General features: G+C 28.9%; 2 protein-coding genes across 3 annotated transcripts; one reads left to right on the top strand and one right to left on the bottom strand.

Annotated features, from left to right (window-relative positions):
* The first annotated feature begins 507 nt into the window (after nucleotides 1–507).
* On the top strand, nucleotides 508–8,445 carry LOC140669927 (syntaxin-6-like). 2 transcript variants are annotated; one of them, XM_072900149.1, is made up of 7 exons: nucleotides 508–931; nucleotides 2,543–2,760; nucleotides 3,044–3,138; nucleotides 3,332–3,391; nucleotides 4,591–4,823; nucleotides 4,930–5,024; nucleotides 8,180–8,445. In XM_072900149.1, exons 1-7 carry the CDS (start codon nucleotides 897–899, stop codon nucleotides 8,254–8,256), a joined length of 813 nt encoding a protein of 270 aa, XP_072756250.1. In that variant the 5' UTR covers nucleotides 508–896; the 3' UTR covers nucleotides 8,257–8,445. The 2 variants fall into 2 exon arrangements, with proteins under 2 accessions (XP_072756250.1, XP_072756249.1); XM_072900148.1 differs by lacking the exon at nucleotides 8,180–8,445 and having other exon boundaries at nucleotides 509–931; nucleotides 4,930–5,308.
* Nucleotides 8,280–23,771, bottom strand: Lanb2 (laminin subunit gamma-1). The gene is made up of 23 exons (XM_072900135.1): nucleotides 23,362–23,771; nucleotides 22,011–22,269; nucleotides 20,736–21,037; nucleotides 20,268–20,473; nucleotides 19,814–19,917; nucleotides 18,233–18,421; nucleotides 17,579–17,804; nucleotides 16,935–17,364; nucleotides 16,431–16,788; nucleotides 15,853–16,041; nucleotides 15,585–15,770; nucleotides 15,082–15,284; nucleotides 14,613–14,828; nucleotides 14,047–14,317; nucleotides 13,530–13,708; nucleotides 13,158–13,288; nucleotides 12,835–12,945; nucleotides 12,367–12,565; nucleotides 11,853–12,090; nucleotides 11,583–11,758; nucleotides 11,001–11,183; nucleotides 10,584–10,701; nucleotides 8,280–10,323 (listed from the first exon to the last, which is right to left on the bottom strand). Exons 1-23 carry the CDS (start codon nucleotides 23,518–23,520, stop codon nucleotides 10,088–10,090), a joined length of 4,869 nt encoding a protein of 1,622 aa, XP_072756236.1. The 5' UTR covers nucleotides 23,521–23,771; the 3' UTR covers nucleotides 8,280–10,087.
* Nucleotides 23,772–24,183: the final 412 nt, after the last annotated feature.

The following is a 24,183-nucleotide window of genomic DNA, read 5'->3' on the forward strand; positions in this document are numbered from 1 at the left end:
ATTAATTAATTATTAATTTGACGTACACACATATATAGGGAGTTTTTCCTTAACTTACATAAACAAAAATGTTACACGATGGAAAAAATCTCTATATTCGATAGCTTAGCGCGCCAATTTTTCCACCGCACAATAGAGAAAATATTTAGGAATAAATATTAAACACTAAAAATATAAAATTAAAATAATTTTATTTTTGAACAAGAAAAGGGAAAATAGATTAACGCATAACGAATTAAAAATCTTAATAAATTAAGATTAATTAATCCATTCCGTTCCCTTATTCTTTGAAGTAGAACAATTCCAAACATTGCTCTTCCTAATATTTAATATCCATTCATATTTCTAACATTTTCTCTATTGTGTGTCGGGCCTAAAGCGGATCGTGTGAACGCTACCTCAAATTTCCACGACGAATCAATAAATCGCGGTAGCCGCCACCGCGTGGCGTCGCGGCGCGGCCGCGCCGGGGCGCGCGCGACCCTGAAAATCGAATAAATAGTGGCGAGCAACGCCGGAGCCGGAGTAGACGTCAGACGTCAGTGGACGTCGCACGACGGTACCGCGAGTGCGTCGCGGGTGCTGATAACTACTTGCGTTGCGCGTCGACGGACGACGACGTTCGCGCTCCAGCTCGCGAGTTTCAGTTCCGCTTCTTCTTTTCCCTCGGACTTCTTTTCTTATCATCCGTGAGCGATAAAATATATCGCAGGGGTGCCGCGGTTTTTCTACCGCGAAAAACGGGCGCACCCGCTTACCTCCGGTAGGCTCCGGAATTTTATCCCAACCGATGAGCGCGCGGCCGGGGCGCGATCGCGCTTCCACCGAGGGTGCCGCGCGACCGTCGCGGCGAGACAGGCGGCCGCGGCCCAGGCTTTAAATTCAAAGACGGAGGAATGACGCTGGAAAACCCGTTCTTTGTCGTCAAAGAGTAAGTGCAGTCGAGGAAACGAGAGTGCGAATCGATTTTTTTTTTGCGCGATCAATGTACGTACGTGTTATGCCTCGCGAGTTCGAAAAGAGAAAGAAGAAAAGCAACGATGATTCGAGCGTAGATCCCGTGTCTATCATTGTCATGGGGATTTTCGTAGGAGGGGAGAGGAGGGATGGAATATAGAATGAGAGCGAGAGCGCGCAACCTCTATGAGACAGGAACGTTTGCAAACATGCTGATAAGAGCTCGTGCGATATCGCGGATTAAAATTGATGCGACGACCGATTGTCAAAGTGTTATCACCTTTTGCTTTTCTAAGAATAACACGTTTCGTAAACGCGGTTATCTCGAGCTGACATATTGTTCCAATAAGGGCAATATTCGTCATTGTTTGACAGAGCGATATGCATGGGTTGTGTATGATGAATATATATTGCACGATGTTGCGTTTTTGACAGATTTGACGTTTAAACGAAATGAACGATTTGTAATTTAACGTTTCTTAAACAATGATTATTATTTGGAGACTGTAAAGTTTTATGAAAATTAAATGTAAATCAGCATACATGTACATCGTAAATTCGCGAAATAATTAGTCAGTAATTATTAAATAATTTAATGATTCATTTTTATCTTGATATATCTATAAATATTTAATATTTATTAATGTATTTCTATAAATAATATGTGTATCTTAAATATCTCCTATTATTTTCAAGACACAAAAATATATTTAAAGAAGAAATCTAAAGAAGAAATTATTTCATAAAGAGATGCATTTTATAATAAGAATCTTTTTTTTTAAATCACACTGCTTTTAAAAAGTCTAAGTTATTATATTAACGTTTTTTTAAAATGAAACCGCGTATAATGTTTATATAAAAATAAATTAATTTTGTTAGTACCAAAACATTTATATTTTTTTCTAATAATATTTTAATATACAAAAAACATACAAAAAATGTACGATTGTTTTCTAAACAATTTTCGAACATGCGTGATATATCTGCGAGAAAACATAACCTCTTTTTATAAAGATTTAATGCAAAATACTTGCCAGCTTATTTATAATAGTGCGATTATGATGTTATTATATAAAAATAACAGGTATCATTATTAATATAATTATACTATTACGCATATATAATTTTGATACACAATACGATTTTTAAATTCAAAGACGTAGGGCGTATGAGCATGGAAAGGTTTTTTTTCTTTTTTTTAAACGAAAGAAATAAAGAGGAAATATGTAATTAATAACAATTAACTAATTATTTAATAATTGTTTATATAGATTTGTAATGTATCTAAAAAAAAATAGAAATTATTGAAGCATAAAAATATATTTGTAGAGACGAATTTCAATCGCACATGTTTAACATAAAAATAAGTCTTAATTTTGAATTTGTATATATATGTAATTTTGCAAATTTAAATTATAATTTCGCGTATAAATTTTTAAATTTAACTTGATTGAATTATTATAACGTAAATTTTCGAATTGCCACGTGTCCACTGATTCTGGAACTGTGTCATTGATCGATTACAGGCAAATTTGTCTAGATAAGTATCGTGACTAATTTGCACGTGGAACTTGTCATGTTCCAGCGAGGTGTGCAAGGCGTTAAACAAGAACCGCGGCTTGTACGGCCGTTGGAGCGAACTGCAGAATGTCGGGATCACGTCGCCAACCGGGTTGCCGATGAGCGGCTCTGCCACGACACCGGCGATCTCCCGCACGGACGAGCTAGACTGGACCACCACCGAGCTACGAAAAGCACTGCGCTCCATCGAGTGGGACCTCGACGACCTTGAAGACACCATTTATATCCTTTTTCATAGTCTGAAAAATTTCACTCAAATTCTGGATGAATTTTTTGCATTTCACTTGAACCTGGATATGTATACACACTTAGTCTAAATTTAATTCTAATGATTCTGTAGTTGAATTTTGAATTGAATCTTGTGTAAGAGTTTGGATTTAAAATTAAAACTTAAATTGAAATCTGAATTGAAAAAAATTGTATGAAATATGTTTTTTTATATATGTAATTGAAAATCACGGTTATTAATTTATTGAATTATATATATTTCTTAACGCATATATACGTATCGTTGAGAAAAATCCGACGAAATTCAAGATCGACAACAAAGAGTTGACTGTTCAACGAAGTTTTATTGAGCAAGCACGAGAAGAAGTCAAGGTAAATTAAATAAACAAGTTAATAATAAATCCATTATTATTTCATAATAACGGATTATAATTACTGATTATTTCATCATATTTATTTTAATTTTAAAAAATGCAATGTTTCTCGTGAGGTACACAAAACATTATTGTCATTCGCAAAATTAATGCTAACTTGATATAAATTACTTGTATATTAAATTCTACAGATCATGAAGGACAAATTAAACTTGAGCAGAAGCCGGGATCGTGACAACACGGCAAGACAGGTTTGTACAGTTCGTATTTTCTCATACTTTAATTATATACTTCATTATATCATATTATATAATATATTAGTATCTATACTGCATGCTAGAAAGTGTTAAGTTGTACAATACACATATCGTAACAAAAAAAAAAAACACACAACGTATGAGGAAAGTAAAACTAAGAGAATAAAAACGAACGAAAAAGATAAAAGATGAACAATAAAAAATAAAAATTATACTTATATTATTAGAAAATTTTATAATTTTGTATTGTAAATGTTTTAGTAAGAATTTAAAAGAAAATAATCTTAATGAAAAATTATGAATAATGAATATAAAATTTTATTTGTTTTTATTATTATTAATTTGCAATATATGTTCTTGTCTTGTTTTATGTAGAAGAATATCTTTGAAATGTGTTGCATAAATTAAAAAAAAATCTAAAAATTGAAATTACATATGTATATTTAAGTTTATATTTCTCAGGTATAATTTTCTCCTTTATTTATACTTTCTCGTCTACATATTATAAATATATCTAACTACAATAAAAATAATTAGATATACTTGTGTATCTAATTATTTGTATTATAAGTAAAATTAAATTAAAATTCGTAATTTCCTTCTGCTCTATGTGGCGAAGACAGTGACATCTAGGTAGCTACGTCCACTCATTATTGAACGATCTCATCTCGCGTCTATGACATTTTAGTTCATTCGGTGATCCCTAACCTGAAAGGAGTGATTTATCATGTCGGTCTTAATTAGTGTTGTTTTGACAATTCACACGTTGTAAAATTGACAAATCTATTCATCAATTCTTACAAACGACAATGGTATACACGGTATTCAAGAATTTTTCCTTATGAAACTAAGATATATACTCTCTCTAGCATTTATCTAGAAGCCGATTATATATCTAGGAATTCTCGAGAAATGCGATTTTTATCTCACATATTATTTAATCTGAATGATAAACTGTGTAAACTTTATGATTAAATTATACTTATTTGTTCTTTTAATCTATTTTTTTTTTTTTTTTTATTATTTATCTTTATATTTTATAAATATTTTAACAAATATTAAATCTCTGAATGCTAAATATGTTTTATATACAAATAAATATATAAATTAATATAATTTTATAATTATTTCTACAATATTAATCACACGTTATACTTACAATAATTATATCTGTTATATATACATATGTTTAGCCGCTTCTAGATAACAGCCCAGCACGAGTACCAACCAATCATGGCACCACTAAATACAGCAAGCTAGAAAATGAAATTGATAGTCCAAATAGGCAATTCCTCAGTGATTCAATGCAGCAGCAGAACACCATGATAATGCAACAGGACGAACAATTAGACATGATTGGGGAAACAGTTGGCACATTAAAAACAGTATCTAGGCAAATCAACAGTGAACTAGATGAACAAGCTGTGTAAATAAAATTTCATATTTTTTATTCATTATCTATGCATCATTTCTTTCTTTTGTTGATTATGTCTTTACTATAGTATGAGTCTTCAAGATTATATCTTTTGCAGGATGTTGGACGAATTTGGGAATGAACTGGAAACGACGGATTCCAAGCTGGATGCTACCATGAAGAAGATGGCCAAGGTGCTGCACATGAGTAATGGTAACTATAACAATTACATTCCTGCTCCTACTACCCCAGTGACATCCAGTGTCACAGATCTCATCTCTGATAACAAGCCCTCCTCTCTTTCCTCTTTATCCACCACAATTGCCAATTGTTTCCTATGTTCTAATAATTAATTGTTGTGCATCTTTAGATAACCCAAGGGCATCAATGAGAAATATTGTAATTGCAATTTTTTTAAGTATTTATAATTATAATTATTTTGCAATATTATTTTATTAGCGCAATGTATATTTTATGAAAGTATAAAAAAAGAGATATAAATAAAATATAAAAAATGACAAATATAAAACATAAATTATATATAAATAAAAGTTATAAGAAAAAAAATGCATGTAATTCTATTGAAGAGTTAGTTTTAAACTTACAATACTTTTTATTGATGCCATCGAATTGTTCTTTAACAAATCAACTGTCCTTTGTAAAATTGTTTAGCTAAAGAAAGTGATTGTTTAAGATCCCAAGAGAGTGCACTTTGATCTACAAATTTGTAGCGCAAGTTCATATCTTGCATATTAATCACAATTAGGAATGTCTAGAAATTTAAAAGTTGTAAGAATCTATTAAAAATTATATATATATATATATATATATATATATATATATATATATATATATATATTAGTTCTAAATTTCTTTAAAAAGTCTATTGTGTGCTAAACACAAAGGATAATGTTGCAAATGCAGTCTACATATTATATGTAATATATTATCGCAAAGAATTAGTTGTTGTATAACCTGGACTAGAGTAACATCTTTGTCCTAGGAAATTATTTACTAAATTATGCCTAAATTATTTTTAAAAAGGAATTTTATGTATATATATAATTTTTACCAATTACATTAATAATCACTTCATTAATTATTACTTTGTGTTATTAATATTACATAATTATATTATTACTGCGTGTGAATTATTTTAATATTAAAAAATAACTTAATAATTTCCTTTTTTATTTAAATTTTGTTTATAATTTATTTAAAAAAATTTAACAACTTTTAGAAAATAGCTAGATAATTAATAATTAACTAATATATGTTATATATATATATATATATATATATATATATATATATATAAAATTATACACATATTCTTAATAATTAAAACTAATTTAGCTTTCCTTTTTAATTATAATATTTCAAAATAATTTAGACAGAAATTTAGTAAATAATTAACTAATCTTATAAATAATTGTTACTAATAAAAAATAATCTATCTAACGTAAACGTTTTAAACCATTATTAACATTTTCTGTTCTAACATATAGCGATATTAATCATATTTTGCATTTTTGTTATCCCATTTTCACTGATTATGATTAGCACTAATTATAAGTAGAAATAAAAAATAAAGATTAAGAATAAAATAAAGATAAAAATAAGCAAAAGATTCTTTAATTAGTTGCAGATGAGTAATATTTTAGAGTGTAGAACATAAATTGAAATATCTGCAAACTTTTTAGAAAAAAAAAGAAGAAAATAAAGACCTAATTAGTTAATTTTAATTGTTACTACATTAGAGATAATGTAGTTTGTTATAATTACCAAAGAATATCGAGTCTTGTTCAGAAAGCGCGATTTGTAGTGACGAAATCAGGACGGACCAGTTAGACATATATTCCTGAAGGAATATTCTTAGTAAAATCATATATTGCAGAATATAGCGCAGTTATTGAATATAATCATTAAATATCGAAAAAGTGTATAGATTATTCCAAAAGTAAGATGTATTTAATTCTTTTTGGGAAAAATTGGAAAAAATAGATTAATAAGTAAATAATGTATAAAAAATTAAAAGATTTAAAAACTTAATACATGAAAAAAATGAGAAGAACTTAAGGATTCAAGAAACAGTATACATATAAGTATCGAAGACAGTTTTAGATATTCAAAAGTGAGAAGAATTGTAATTCCCTTTACATTTCTAAAAAGTAAAAAATTTTAAAAATTCAAAAATTTGTAAAGGAAAAATTTTAAAATCTTCGGATTGAAAAATCTACAAATATATAAAATCAAATATCTAGAGCTTTAAGGATTTAAGCCTTTAAGGATTTGGAAATTCAAGAATTGAAGAATTAAATTCAGGAATTATGAAGAAATGAAATAAAAAAGTTGAATTTCTTCGTTGGAGAAGACAGATCGTGCACGACAAAGTTAAGGAATATCTGTGTGAATCGAGAAAAGCGTAGATTGTAAATGTAATTAATTAACAAAGATGTAGTTTTATTGTTATCTCTTTCTCTCGCCGACGACCAATTGTGTGAAAAAAGAAAGAACAGAATACAGTGACGAATAAAATATGAGAACCAATTTGTGTATTGTGAACTGAAAATAATTATAAATGTTCCTGTTTCTCCTCGCTATTTTTTACTTAAGATTATATCTACGATTACTCATAAAATTAGTCAAATGTTTCTAAAATATTTTATACACAAAAAATTCTATAACACTTAAAAAAATTTTAGCCGATCAGAATTTATTTACTCCATAATATTAAAATTAAAATATCTTCTTAAACAATGGTTTTTCAGCTTAAATGTTATACTTTTTTTCTAGTAAATATATACATTAATCCATTTAAAAGTATATAATTTAAAAAATTAAGTTTATTTTCTTTACACTTTATCTAGGAAAAAAACTTTTGACATTAGATCGCTTTAGTTTTGCTTGAAATCATTCAATTTTTGGCTGAAACATTGTTCAATATTAATATAAAGATAATTTATATGTATAAAATGAAATACTCTATCTATATAGAATTATATTTGTAAATAGATTTTGAAATTTTTAATACAAATTATCAATAATTTTTTTATGAGTAATTGTATAAATTATAATTGGTATTGCTATGCTTTATATATTATAGATTTTATATAGTTTGAATTTTGTTTGTCTAAGTTTGTTGTATCAAAGTTAAATAACAGAATATTTTCTACTTTATTAACAATTTTAAAATATAAGATAAAATATTTAGAATTTTAGCATTGCAATTTTTCTATTATCAGGATGTTAATTGTTATTAATCATGATATGAATATTTCTATAAAACCATGATTTCCTCGTAAATCACATTAATCTCGTAGAGGATCACGAGTGACGCATGTGATGTTACTTTCCGTTTGTTTTAGATCGGAGACAATGGGTAGCGATTGGAGTGTTGACTGCTATATTGGTGTTTTTAATCATTTTATTCATAATTAAATGAATCAACTCCCACCTTTTCCAGCCTCTTTTCTCTTCTCTTCCTTTCCCATGATAAGGATATACAAGATCCTCTTTGTAGCTTTAAATGTAATCTAAGTCCCATTTGACATACTTACATATTATTGACATAGTGAGATTTTATGAATAAAAAAATAAATAGTTAATTATAAAATAATTTTATAACGGCCTCCTCTTTAAATGTCTTTCACACCAATAGTAGATGCAAATTTATAAATAAACTTATATAAAATTTTTGATTATTAATTGTTCATTAATATCATTTATTATATGTATTATAATAATTGTCTGTTGTATGTTTTATAATGTATTAAAATTATTTCTTCCCTTAAAAAGTTTCCAATCATAGACATACTTTTATTATTTGCAATATGAAGATATGCAATATTTCAGAAAGTTGCTCAAGCAACAAAAGAACGTTTTATTTCTTCTCTACAATCGAATATATAACAAATGATATAACAAACAAGATAATAATATTTTTAACTATTATATTTTTAAGATATTTATTGCTTTCAAACAGTACAGTTATAACATTTAAAGTTCGTATAAAAATGCTCTTTTATCTTACCTATTTTGTCTGTAAAATATGATTGTAAAAATATGATTGACATAAACTAGATTTGATTATGAATCTCCAAATTTAGCTATATGGATAATATTTGATAGTAAAAAAAGCATAAAAATGATAGTACTTTAATTAGGTAACTTTAAATTGTGTATATATATTTTCCATTCAGCATTTTTCAATTAGTGCTATATGAAAAAATTGAATTTTTTAATATTTTATTCTCATTTTGATATAAAAATGTATTTTAATTATAGTTTTTCATTTTCTTTTAAATTGATTAATAATTTTCTTATTTATAAGCTCATATTTTACAAATCTTTTTTTATTATTTTTGTGATTCATAGGTATTTTGTATTCCAAAATATTTTATTACTTTTAAAACTCCAAGATCCCAAAGAACACTTTTAAAATTGACATACGCACCTTACATTGCTCTCTTAAGTTCTAGATCATTCTAAGATAAAAGTATTAACGTATTAACGTGGCAGTTATGTGTTATAAATGTATACAGATCTATATACATATTTATACATAATTAGTAATCAATTATAACATATATGCTAATCGAACGGTATAAATGACGATATAAATCCCAATGTATATATACTATAAAAAATCTTTGGTATAAAACGCGTTTATTATTGCCATCATGTGCATGTATATTATATGCACAGAATTTGGCCCGTATTTTGAACTCACATTATATCATTATTTAAATGTGTCTTTAAATGTACACAAACACATGTATATATTTAGAGGCACATTTATTAATAAATGTGAGCTCAGAATACAGGCCATTCTTTCTAGCTTAACATGCAAAATGCTTTTTAATTATTAAGTAGATGATTTAAGAGACTTGCATTTTCACATGATATAAAACAGAAATCTGAAATATATTTGAAATATGTGGAGAGAAATATATGCATATTAAATAATTTTTGAAAAGCTTTCTATAATAATATTCTAAAAAATCTTTACTAGTAAGAATCTATGCAAATTATCATTGAGTATTTAAAAAAACTTATTGCTGAAATATTCAGAGTCTCTTTTTGCCTTTACAAATAATATTTTTATAGACTTACAAAATCTTAATAATATCCTTTCTAAAAAGAAATTATTTTTAACGATCTAGTTAAGGAGTCTCTTAATTAATGCTAAGGATTTAAAAAAAGTTTTATATGGCTTAATATGTTTTTAAAAACTTACACAAAATTATGTTGGATATGGCATAAGAAGATTAATTTCAAGGTTCTAGACGAAGGCGCTGATAACAATCAGTTGGTAAAGCTTTTCGAATATCATCAATGTTCTCCACTTCGATTCGCAGCCGGCTGACTTCATCTTCGTAATTTTTAACCCATTGCGTCTGCAGATTTTTTGCCTCTGTTAAGGCGCGGATCCGCTGATCTAAATTTGCGGCTTTAATTTCCTTCTCGGCGGCGACTAAGCGTTCTTCCAAACGATTCAAGTCGACGTCATCTAAATTGTAAAATTAAATACATAGAGAAATTATAATATATAAGTAAAATAGGATTATTTAAAATTATAAAATATCGACAATTGAAGTTTAACGTCTTAAAATGTTACAGTTTTTTCATTTTTTAGATTTATATATATATGTATATATATTTTTTAAATTTTAAATTTATTTCCAGAAAAAAATCTATTTTTAAATTTTAAAAATAGATTTTTTCTGGAAATAAATTTAAAATTTTAAAAATTGAAAGGAAAAAACTAACCAATTTCCGGTAAATTCTCCAGCTCTCTAATAATTGCGATCACATCGGATAAAGCCTTATCAACTTGTTGCGACGCGAGAGTAACGTTGGTTTTCGCTTGGCCCACTTTATGATTCGCCTAAAAGTTAGATAAAAATATTAGATATTCCGTTCTAGATAAGAGATGTTTGTGAATTAGAAGAAGATAGTTTCATTGTCAGTGAGTTTTATATATAAACAATTAAACAATTAATAAATAAATTTACTATTCTAGGAATAATATTTTTTCTTTAATTTCATGTACTTGTGTCAACTTTTATGATTTTTTTTAACAATTGTTTTCTATCGATTGATTAATTTTTATTTCCGATATATTATTTTTCCTTGTTTAATTTAATTAATTAATTTTAATTAAAATATAATTTATTAAATTCTTACTTCAGCGGTAATATTGATATCTTTGATCATTTGGCTCTCGTATTGCTTCATTATCGAATCTGTAGCCTCAACTCTGCGATGTAACTTCTCGACTTCGTTTCCGAGCCGTACAACGTCAATTTTTGTTTTATTCGCCTCTATTCTAATGTCGTTCGCATTGGCGCTTGCTTTATCTGCATAAGTCTGGAATAACAAATAATATGTAATGGGTTTGTTTTTTATTTCTGCACTGGACTAAACTGGCTGAACTAGTTCAGAGTTTATTTTTTTTTTTCGCTACATTGGAAAGAAGAAGATAAACTCTGAACTAGCAACCAGTTCACTTTCATGTACGAATGAAAAACAAATTCAATGATAAATATAATTTATATATAGTGAATAGAAAGAGAGGGGAGAAAGAGAGAGAGAGAGAAAGACAGAGATAAAATCAAAAGATAGATGTAGTTGATAGACAAGAGACACATCACAAAATAAAATAAAATAAAAGAAAATAAAAAAGTAAAATTGTTTTTAGTAATAAGGACAAATTATAATTTAGATTTTTTTCTTAATTTTTAAGTAAATTTGAATAATTTCTCTTACCTGAGCGTTTTGTGCTATTTCGCGCGCGTTTTTAGCATTACCCTCTGATCCGTTTAACACTCTCTCCGCTTCTTTAGCTTGAATGCTAGCATTATCAATCAATTCTTCAATAATATGAATGTCCTGCAAAGCATTCTGAGCCTTAATGCGTTCACGTTGCACCTCAGCGTCAAATTCTAAAACAAAATATAAAAATTAAAGAAAAAAAATATTTGCGTTTTTTAATTTTTCTAATGAAATAATTTTTGCATTTTTTATCATAAATCATACCTCCTAATTTCTTCAGGGTTTCCTGAGCTTCTTTCAGGGTCTGATCACCACGTTTAACGGCGGCATTCGCTGTTTCGTTGGCTTCGTCTAACTCAGCTAGGAGCTCGGCCGTTGCAGCTTGTTGATCTTGAGCTCGATCTAGAAGGTCTTCACTGTTTTTAGCTTTTTCGGCCATTTCTGTGATAAAATTCTCGTTTTGCTCCAATAAGAGTTGTGCCTGTTCTTTTATCCTTAAACCCTTAAGAAATATATATATATATGCATTATTTAAACCTTATATTAAAATATAAGCTTTTGTATAAATATTAGTTAGATACATTATGGTGCATAAGAAATTAATAAATAAATAATAAATACAATTAAGTAAAATATTAATAATAAATTAAACAATTAAATAAAATATAATAAAAATTACAAAATACAAAAATTAAATTAAATATTTTATATTAATTTTGTATATAATTAGAGAGTATAATTTTGATTTTTATTTATTTATTTATAATATTGTAATTACCTCATTGCTGACAGTTTCTACTTGTTGTCGCAATTGCTCGAGATCGACTATAGGAAGCGTTAAATCTAGAATTAGTAAATCTAATGCTTCCTGAGAGACAGCAGAAGATTTAGCAGCTGCAATAGCAGTCAGATTCTTCACTACGTCCGTACGATCCTCTAATTGTGCCAGCTTGTTCTCCAGACCCCTAATTTCATCCCTGTACAAGACCATTTTGTTTTTTAATGCATTTCAGTCGCGTATTTATAGAAGATTGCAAAATATTAGATAGTAAAACTGCTACATTAGAAGAGAGAAAAGAGTAAAAGAAATTATATATTAAAATAATAGAATTTATATGTCGGAGGTTATTATTAATTAAATACAATATATAAAATTATTAATTATTAATTACATGCATGCTATATATCAAATATGAATCAATATAATTGAGAGAATCGAGAGAAAATAGAAGGAAGCATTACTTACGTTATATTAGAATATTTTGATATAGCTTGCTTTGCAAGATTGTAAGCTTCCAATGTCGTATTTCGCGCTTGTTCCGCTAACATATGGAGCTTTTTAGCTTCGTTGGTATTTCTAAAAGAAAATGCACTCTCATAATAATAATCAATACAACATCAACAATATAAGCATCAATAATTAAAATTATATATGCGTAATTTAAAGAAATCTGTTTAATGATATATAATTTAGTAACTAATATTTTACTTTCTATCTTTAAAGAAAAGTCTTTGTGAAGAATTAATTTTATTGATATATCTAACATAGAAATTTACGTAAATACATACAGTTCAGCAAGTACTCGAGCCTGCTGTGCAATAGTTGTCATTTGCTGATTTTGTTGGCCGACTTGTTCAGCACGTAATTTTGCTGCAGTCAAAGCGCTAGCTCCATCCGTAGCCAAATAATCTTCCGCTTCCTGTTATTGATTATAAAATTATACACATGTATGTGTATGTGTACTTTATTAATTTAATAATAATTAACACAGTTATATTTATAAAATTGTTTTAAAATTTTTATATTTTTTTATATAGTAAAAAAGAAGAAAGACTAGAAGAACAGAAAGAAAAAAACACAATTGTTCAAGAAGTTTTTAGAATATTTGCTCGATTTCTTGTTTTGAGTCAATGTAAATAATAGTAATAGAATTTATTTACCGTTAACTGTTCGTAGATTTTATCTAAAACTTTTTCCGCTTCATCAATATTCATCAAACCTTCTTCTGTTATATCACGCGCATCATTTGCCGTTACATCCACGGTCTGATATATCTTGTCAATTGTATTTAATTGTTCACGCATCTCGTCCAGTTGCTCCACCAATGTTTTATTCTCACCTAAGAAAGATATCAGTCTTTATGTTTACTATCGAAAAGCAAAGTAAAAAAAAAAATATTAAATTTTTGTAGTATCTTTCTTGTATAATACTTATTTTATAATAAATAGTTTTAATGATATAATTTGATCATAATATTAGTAGTAATATTCTAATAGAAAAAAACTACTTGATAATATCAATTCTAATAAAACTTTTTTTAATTATTTGACTCTCTTAGTATTATATAATTATTTAATTTTTATTTAATTACTAATCTTTTTCTCAATCTGTATTTTTTCTAATAATATTCAATTTCAGAATCAGATATTTAGGTAATAAAGATAATATTATATTTACTGCTGGAGCCTTGCTTGGCAATAGTCAATAATGCTTTTACTCTATCCTGAACGTTTTTAAGCTCTTTTTCGAAATCTGAATCTTTGATGACGGTAGGACTGCTGTTAATCTTATAGAGAGTATCCTCGAGTTCAGCCAAACGTTGTCGGTGATCGTTGACTGCTGATTGGACAAGATTATAACAATCGGGACAGTCGACACAGCCGTGCTGACGATTGTGCTTGTTCTCCTTACAACGATCACAACGTCTGCCCTCAACGTTCGTCAAACACTGTCGATTGTCAAAAATATTATAAGATGAAAAAAAACAACTTCATCGACAAAAAGTATGTAAAATAATGGAGAAAAACACAAAAATGCATAAATTTAAAGATAAGATAAAGATAATTGATATAAAACTTTTTTATGTAAGCTTAATTGATTTTAATAATATAGCAAATAAGAGAAACAATTAATTTTAATTTAAATTTTAATTATATTATGAGTTTTGTATTGCACAACTTTTATTTATTTAGAATATTAATTTAACTTTAGATATATAGAGATAGCTATAAATATAGACTTACAGGACACTGTCCATTTGCGTCGCACTGTAGGTCCTGAGAACCGATGCTGTCACAGTCGCAAGATTTGCATCCCTCACGACTAAATCCGTACTGATATGGTTCGCAAGCATCGCAATGTTGACCTGTGACTCCGGGTCGGCATTGACATTGACCCGTTATTGGATCACAGGTTCGATTGTAAGAACCTTCGAGATCGCAATTGCAAGCTGTGCAACCCTATAAAATAAAAATATAATAAAATAATGATAATACTGTTACATATTCAATTGCAAAAGTAAAAGTTAAGTAAACCTACAATAATGACTTTGATGATTATTATTAATAGTATTAATCTTAGACATTCTTGTGATATTTCATAAATGAGAATAATAGAAATTGATATAAAATATAGTTTAAAGAAATTACAATAAATTTAATATTTTTTATTTCATTAAAATATAATTATTTCTACTAATTTAATAGACTTTACCTCTCCGCTCATGATATGATAGTAACCTTCCTCGCACTTGTCACAATTACGACCTACGACATGCGGTTTGCAGGCACAGTGTCCTGTCAACTGATCGCAAGGTACAATTCTTCCATCGTCAAGTTCCAAAGTTCCCGGTGGATAACATTGACATAATTTACATCCATCTTCCTTGCGATCCGATAATGCATCTCCATAATATCCTGATACATATAAATATATAATTAATAATAATATAAAACAATAATATATAATAAGCAAATATATAATATGCTTATTTATAAATATGTTTATTAAATATATATATATATATGTATATATATGTAATAACAAAGCATAATTAGTCTAGAGATCTTTGGTATATATTTATACAGGATATAGATTTTTAAAAATTATAGGATAATTTTTTAATTCTTATTTATTATAGCTCTTTAGACTATTTTTTATGTAACAAACTCTCTTTTGATCTCCTAAGATCTTATATTTTTTTAGAATATGCTTACCGGATAGGCATTCTTCACAATGGAAGCCTGCTGTGTTGTTAACACACTTGAGACATTCTCCCGTTTCGTGATTACAATTTCTAACTGCATTTAAGTCAATATTGTTATTGCAATCACAAGGGCGGCAAGCCAGACCTTTTTCAGGACTTCCATAATAACCATCAGAACATGTTTCACATCTAGGTCCTACAAAAAAGAAAACAAGTATTTTTAATAAACTTATAAAGAAAAGATTAATCTGTAAAAAGATTAATATGTATATACTTACCAGTTCTACCAATAGGACATTCTGAGCAGATAGGATCAGGGTTGTTACCCAAAAGAATGCAAGGTCCATTATCAGGACAAGGACACGCTTTACAATCTTCCGGAGTTCCTTTCAATGGATAACCATAATATCCCCTACTACATAATTCACAATTACTGCCTGCAGTATTATGCTGACAGATGCATTGTCCTAAAAAATGTACAAAAAATATTGTATTATATATAAAATATAAATTATTACAGAAATATTACTTATTATTATAGAATATTACATTATAGAAATTATTATGAAACTATAATTATAAATCATACATAGTTAAATACAGTTTATTTAAATTTAGCAAATTGTTATGTATTAAAAAAAGCTATCATCCTCTATCAATTTTTATCTTTAAATTTGGAAATTATTTAAGACACACAAAAGTATATAATTTACAAGTAAATCAGTTAAGTATGTTATGATCAGATTAATTCACAAAATGCCTTTTTTATAATAAAGATAATAAATATGGAATTATAATACTAGTTATAGAAAAATTTATTATAAAATACAAAAAAAAGACGATACAATTTAAATACCTGTCTCGGCCTCACAAATGTCGGCGTGGCCGTTGCAGTTGCAAGGGACGCAAAGAGCAAAAGGACCACCGTTAGGGGGGTCGTGATGGAATCCGGGAGCACATGACTCACAAAACTGACCGACGTAGCCATGAGGACACTGGCAGTGTTCTATCCAATCAGCTGGTTCACCGGCTGCACCGCGATGAGCCGTCTCCAATTTTACGTCGTCCAAAAATCCTCGGCCCTGATGAGTATATGTCCCGCGGATCTTTATGGCAGTTAAGTTTGACAAAATCGACATAAAGGCTCGAGAAGACAATCGAGGTTGCCAACCGTAGCCGGAATGCTCGTGCAATCTGAAACGATATTCCTGAGGCTGCAAAAGTAAAATTAACATTAACATTTGTATTACATTGAAATGACAGGAAATGCTTAAATACATATTTGGCCAATAAACATATGTATTACGTGTGTACTGATAAAAGAAAAGAAAATAAAAGATGATAAAACAAAAATACTTACTGTGACAGTCGGTAAGCGATTATTCTGACCGAAGATTGGTTGCGTGATCTGTTCACCGTTTCCACCCTCTAAAATTACATCGCGAGCTGTAGGAGCCGGACCAGTTTCTCCTATCCTCAATATAAACGATAAATCTTGATTGTACGATGCTCGCTGGTCTCCCAAAAATCTATCGGGCGCGAGGAAGTACACATTGTCGCGATCAAGCGCCGTGACGGAGATTGTCTGAGTCAACGCATCATAATGCAATGGAATCGGATTACCAGCGACGGATGCAGACCAGCGCTCATTTCCTCGCACAAACATATTTTCGATGAATAGCTTCGAATAACCGGTCGCCGGTTGACAGACCGAGGAATGGCCGTAGCAAAAACAGGGGGTGCAGCCGAACTCATTATCCACCGCTAGATTAAAGAAACCTGGTCGACACCTAGCAAATTTTAACATTTGATTAATTTCACGTTTGACTGTTTTTGGGAAGCAAACAAATCAGATTTAAATAAAGATTTGTTCAAGGAAATCAGATCTTTATTAAGAAAAAATCAGTTTTTTAATTAATCAAAGAAAAAAAAACATATATATATACCTCAATTATTTTCTGAAGAAAAAAAAATAATTTAATTAAATAACATAATAGAACTTACTCCCTACAACGTTTTCCCTCGACGTTTTCCTTACAAACACAAACTCCAGTGACAGGATCGCAGCTAGGAATGTTGCCCGCTGAACCCGCTAAACTACACTCGCAGGAAGTGCAGCCCTGCGAGTTGAAATTGTAGAAGTTGGCCGCGCAACGATCACATTTATCTCCTGTTACGCCAGGTTTACACTGACATTTACCTTCGCTGTTGCATTGCAGGCTTCTCGAACCTGTAATTTATTGTACATTTCAATTTATCATTATTACATAATTTAAAATTTAAAAAAGAATTAATTTGAATTTATGTAAATTATTTACTATAATTTAATTTATTTTTAATATAAGCTTATTATTATAATTTAATTATCTCGATAAAAGTTATATAAATATAAAAAAACAAATCTTCTCTTTCTTTCTCTTTCTCTTGCAATAAAAATCTTGATATAATTTTTCATTTTCCGAGCACATAATGTATATAATTTTGATGTAAATCCCAATTTACAATATATAATGAATATAACTATTAGTAATAAAGTTTGATAAAGGTTTTGCTATTAAAAAATATTTTATTATGTGTATTATTTACTAGTATTATATATCATATATTTATTTTAGTATTTATTCATAAACAAATAAATATTATCCAGATTATATTTACCAATCTCGTTGCAGTTGCACGCGACGCAATACTCATCCTCGAGACGTTGATAATAATTTTCTCGACACCGCTCGCAATTGGCACCATCGCGATTCGCTCGACAATCCAAACAATGACCTCCGTGACCCGTTGCTTTGTACAGTTCCTTGTCGAAGTAACATCTGTCCGAGTATCCATTGCAATTACAAGCTGTAAAAATTAATAGAGAAGCTTAGATTGATAAATAACAAATAATGTTGAAAAAAATTGCAAAACTTTTGAATGCAAAAAATGCGTCTATACTCTTCTTCTCAACACAAATAATCAGCCATTATTCGAGAAATAAATATTCAATAAATGATTATGACAAATAATAATAATGAAAAAAAAACGTGTAATAAATAATTATATTTTTTAACATATATAGTCTGATGTAAAAATTAATTACTAGATTTCGGATACCAAGGGAGTATTCCATTCTGTGGCGTGCCTATCGAGACGTAATCCGCTATCATTAATAACACGATCAGTTTCATTTTTCAATGTGATGTACTCTGTTTTATAATTTATAAATGTTTTATAAACTCTTACTATTTATTAATGCAATTAAATTATAATTATTTAATAATATATAACTATAAAATTATTTAATTGGACAATTGTTTTCGCGATTATATGTATATATATGTACTGTCCAATCGTATATTGCTATTTTGAATTACTTTGAATTTTAATTATCACTGTCACTTTAAACGTTACGATCATCTCATTTAAGATTATATTTCCTCGACATATCCTTTGAAAATCTATCTCTCATTACGGTCCCTTGAATGCGAACAAAAGTGCATCGAGCGGCTGTGCACCTTCTCCGCAAGCCGTGCATCCCCACTCGAACGAGCGGGAGATGCACGTAAAAGGCAAAGCTGGTATCAGGTACTGGTGAAGGTGCAGTCGCTTATGGTTTTTGTAACGCGCATTATGTTCTCGGTTGAGCCACCATTGTGGTACGTTATACAGAAAAGAATTAACTTTACAATGCACAGATTTACATACGATTATTTTTAAAAGACATTAAAAATAAAATTCTATATATTGTAGTATAAGCTAAAAATAAAATTAATTTTTGATAAAATTGATTTCTAACAAATGGTTCTGTTATGCATAAAATACCACACTTATAATAATGTTTTATAATAAAAAAAACTCGTAATTAATGTATAAAATATAATAATGCATAAAATTATTTTTGCTTCATATATTAAATCTTCTTGTCTTTCTATTAAATCATAATTTGCTAAGATTAGTTAAATTGAATAGTTATTTTTTTTAATATTTATAATCATTAAATTTCAAGATAACAAACAAATTAATATATAAAAGTTTATTCCTTATTATTATTCTTTATATAAATGTATTAAAATATGTACATTAATTACGGAAATTAAATATAATAATGCTATGTAAAAACATAGTGTCAAATATTATAAATGGAGATATTATGATACCAAAGATCTAAATATGAATATTTTGCGAATCGATTTTTTTTCATAAAAAATATTAAAATAAAGATTATTATAAAATATTTACTAAATAAATACTCACGTTTGCATTCGTGTGCATCTGTAGTTGTGGCACGGCCCCAGGGAGCGTCATTGTAAAAGGGTAAACACTCGTTGCAGTCTGGACCAGCGGTATTGTGCTCGCATCTGCAAAAGGTTTAATTTCTAGATGCAATTTAGCGTTACTCAAAATTTCACCGAAAGTGGCAATAAAAAGATGAAAATTTCTATTATATTCAGTATTATAATTCTAATTTCAAATAAATTAATTTTTTAAAATCAATTAATTTAAATTAATTTTAGACTTAATTTTTATTGCTTATTTGTTTTTTTAATCTCCTTACAAGAGTTAATAACATTGAATACATAAAGATTCCATCAAGTTTCCGCAGCAATTAAAATAAAAAAATTAAACTAAAATTTAAAAAAATAAAAAAAAGATAAATAAGTCAGAACATATTAAATACTAAAAATTATTGTTAAGTAGAAGTTATTACCGGCAAACTCTGCGAGTTCTGCCGTCGACACTGGTACTGTTTACGCATTCTCCGGCGTGACCGTTGCAAGCGCATCTCGCACCGACCGCTACATCAGCTATTGCATAGTAATAAGATTTTAGCACTTGCGCGTCGCCAAAAACTTCATCGCCGAATGTGTTCAACCTATCCAGAGTGATCCTCAAATCTGTCGCTTGTACCCACTCCTATAACAAAAAGAAAACTGCATCTGTCACATCGCACATTAAATAATAAATAAAGGCAGTCTGCAATAATTTTTGCAATATTTAATTAATTACATCTCCATATTAATCTCCTGTTTTCATCAAAAAGGAAAGGATTAATTTTCAATAAAAATTTCTAAATGAAAATCTCAAAATAATATTGTATAATTAAAATTTTATAAAAAAAACCTTTTTTAGATTTTATAAATTAAGTAAGAATATATTTTAAATTGTTGTTAATTGCCTGAAGTTCAGGGTTGGTTTCAAAGTAATAAGCAGACGGTCGGCCCTCCAAAGTCGAAAAAGCAACGATGCCTTTGGTGAGTGGAGAGATATCAGAGAATTCTGAAGTGCATAGCACACGAGTATCGTCACCACGAATAGTTTCTTTGGACTCAGGCAGCTCATATGTATCTCGACACGTTGCTGAATAAAACTGATAAGGCTCCCACGGTGACTTCTCGTTCTTCCGTTTGTAGATGCCCCAACTTTCCGGCCGTGGTGACTCGAATAACACTCTGACGTATGTTATATCGAATGTCTTGCCTAAATACACACACAATAAAATACATACAAATTTAAATCAATGGTATTGATAAAAACCTTGGTATCAATTGATTAATAATATATGTGACAATATGTAACAAATATTTTAAAAAATTATTATTAAAGTTACTGCCATATAAATTTCTATTGCAAGAAATATGTTGTCTTCTAAGATTATATAAGAAATACGATAATGTAATCGTATAAGTAGCGAGAAAGAAGAATAAAAGGAAGCAAATGCTTTAATGAACGAACATATGGCGTACAGATTGTAAAATTTCGGTCATCGTGTATACTTTTCTCTCTTTTTCAGCGTTTCTCAAGAAAATCATTACAACTAATTGGAATTAATTGACATACAATCAACCCAAATAAAATTCCTAATACATTTTTTTTAGTTTGAAATAAATCTAAATTAATTCAAATTAATTACAAATTACAAATTAATTTAGATTAATTACAAATTACAATAAATTGCCACATTTTTTAATATGCATACATTAGTCCAAATAAAAAAATATTGTTGTAAATTGAATAATTCAGTATAATATATAATTTTATTTAATGAAATAATTTATTAAAAAAAGAACCATAAAATTGCTTGAAAAATTTTATGAAATAGTTAAAAAACATCATAACTTTTCTAAGAGTTAAAATATTTTTTTGTCTAAATTAAAATTCTAAATCAACTGAGTGGAAGAATAAACTCGCTTCTAAAGTTTTCGAGAGGTCGTCTGTGATTTCTCCATCATCCGCTATACACTGAATGATTTATCTCATCGCGCATACATCCTCGTAGATAACGAAATAGGATGAAAGAGAAAGAAAGAGAATATATATATGCACACATGTGAATGAAAACAGAGAGGGAAAGAAGAGAGAAAGATAGCACAAATATAAATGAACGCGTTCTATATAAGCAAGATAAAAATCTTCTTCTATGGAGTATCTTAAATTTTAGACGAGAACGTACCTAGATGAAGAGTGAGATTGACCTGATTGGGATATTCGATGCCTTCGTATATGGTGTCGGATTGCCACCAAGTGGCATTGTCATTATTGTCATGATCAGTGAGGAAGGAAGCTGAGTGATCGCCACGCCGGCAAATTTCGCACGATTTCTTCTGTACGCCAGTTTGCTTGCAGAATTCGATAGGATGATCCTCGCCGCATGTGTTGGTTGCCTCCATTAGCACGTTGAAAGCCGCATTTTCGAACGGCGGTATACATCTCTAAAATATGCCAAACATATCGTGTATATAACATTAAGATTATCATTTAATTTTGTTATTCTACAATTTTTTTATACTTATACTTGTGTATACATGAAATAAATTTTATTAAATAATAAAAAATAATTGCACACACATATATATGTTTATTATGTAAATTATATAACTATAATACACGTTCCAAATTTTAATAGAATATATGTTTGTATTAATGTCTTAAATAAATAACGTAAAATTTACATAAAATTTATTATTGTTAATTAAATTAAATCAAAATTAAATTTGTATCATATAACATTAAAATAAGTTAGATCAAGATAATATATATTGTGTAAAAATAAGTTTTATTGTATATTAAATAAAATGCCTTATCCATATATTATAAAATAATGATGTTCTCTCTCTCTCTCTCTCTCTCTTTTCTCTTTTTATATTTCTTCTCTTATCTATAATTTAATTTCTTTTAATTTGTAAAAAATTAAATTAGATTTTTTCGAATTATATACAAGGATATATATCTCAATTGAGAAAATGATATTTATCCATTTATATCATATCATTAGTATGATTATCTGTGAGTTCAAGTAACTTTGAGAGTAACCCCCGTGATAACCTTAACATCCTCCGAAATTCTGAAGCTACCGAAATGATACCGATTTAATTAATGATTCGAAAAATATAGCAGCGATAACTATTAATATATTTTGGAAAAAGAAATAATAAAGTAGAGAAAGTTAATAAATGTACATGACATTGTAATTGTACAAGAAATTAATAAATGTTTAGATATATAAACAAAAAATGAATCTACTGTATATATAATTGTGAAGAAAAAATTTTGCACACTTTTTCTATATTTCTTTGGAAAATAATTTTATACAATACAAATAAAATAAAAATATATATAATTTAAAAAATTTTAAAAAAATATAGCGATAACAATAATTTTTTTTTTCTATTAAAGAATTTTTTTTTATTGCAGCAATATTTTTTCTTTTTCGTGCAAGATTATCTCTACAAAAATTTGTATATTCTGCAAATATTTCTTTTTTAGTTTTTAAATAATATATAAAGTAAAATGTAGGGACAAACCTGCGGCCTGCCGTTTTCATCGTAACACTTGTCCTCATTACGATTCTTCGGTTGCTGCAATCGACTGAACAGCTCCTCGGACGGGTCTGGTTCGGGTTCGGCCAGGACGACGCAGCTTCCCATAAGCAACAGAGAACCCCATATCGCGTACGCTCTCATCCTCGGGAAAAAAAAAAGATATCTCTCTCTGTCCGCACACCCACTAAAACTTCTCACTGTTCACAAAGTCTAAATCAAGGGAATTTTTTGGAGGTTAGTCAGCGCGTCCATCGACGAGGATCACCACGACCGTCGAACGATCGCGTTATCGATCGTGCATCTCCCAATGATCTCTCCAGGGGATCGGGATGCTGGACGGACGCGTAAACTCACTCCGCCGTGGACCACCGACGAGTAACAGCGCGCCGCTCGCACGCGAGTCTGCCCTCCCTCCACCCACCCCTTCATCCCGCCAGCTGTGACGTGTGTCAGATCGCGTATCCCGCCTACGCTCGTGGATTATGTGTGTATAACATAGAAAGTACTTATACTTCTTATTTTCTGAAAAAGGTATGTACAGTACGCATTGCATGCGCATTGTTACGAGCGTATTTTTTAGGGAATATTTAATAATTATGGATGCTCCTTAAATTTTTCATTTTTATGCTTTGACAGAGCATCCTATTAGTACTAAATTGTTAATGATTTAATTAAACGTCTAAAGTATTAAATCTTGATTTTATTGACACTAAACAGCTGATAATCTGACGAGTAATTGTTGTATAAACAACTCTTTAATTTTCAATATAAAGATAAAAAACTTGAAAATAAGTTTACCATCAT

This window comes from Anoplolepis gracilipes, chromosome 10, assembly GCF_047496725.1.
Source record: "Anoplolepis gracilipes chromosome 10, ASM4749672v1, whole genome shotgun sequence".
NCBI classification, from domain to species: domain Eukaryota; kingdom Metazoa; phylum Arthropoda; class Insecta; order Hymenoptera; family Formicidae; genus Anoplolepis; species Anoplolepis gracilipes.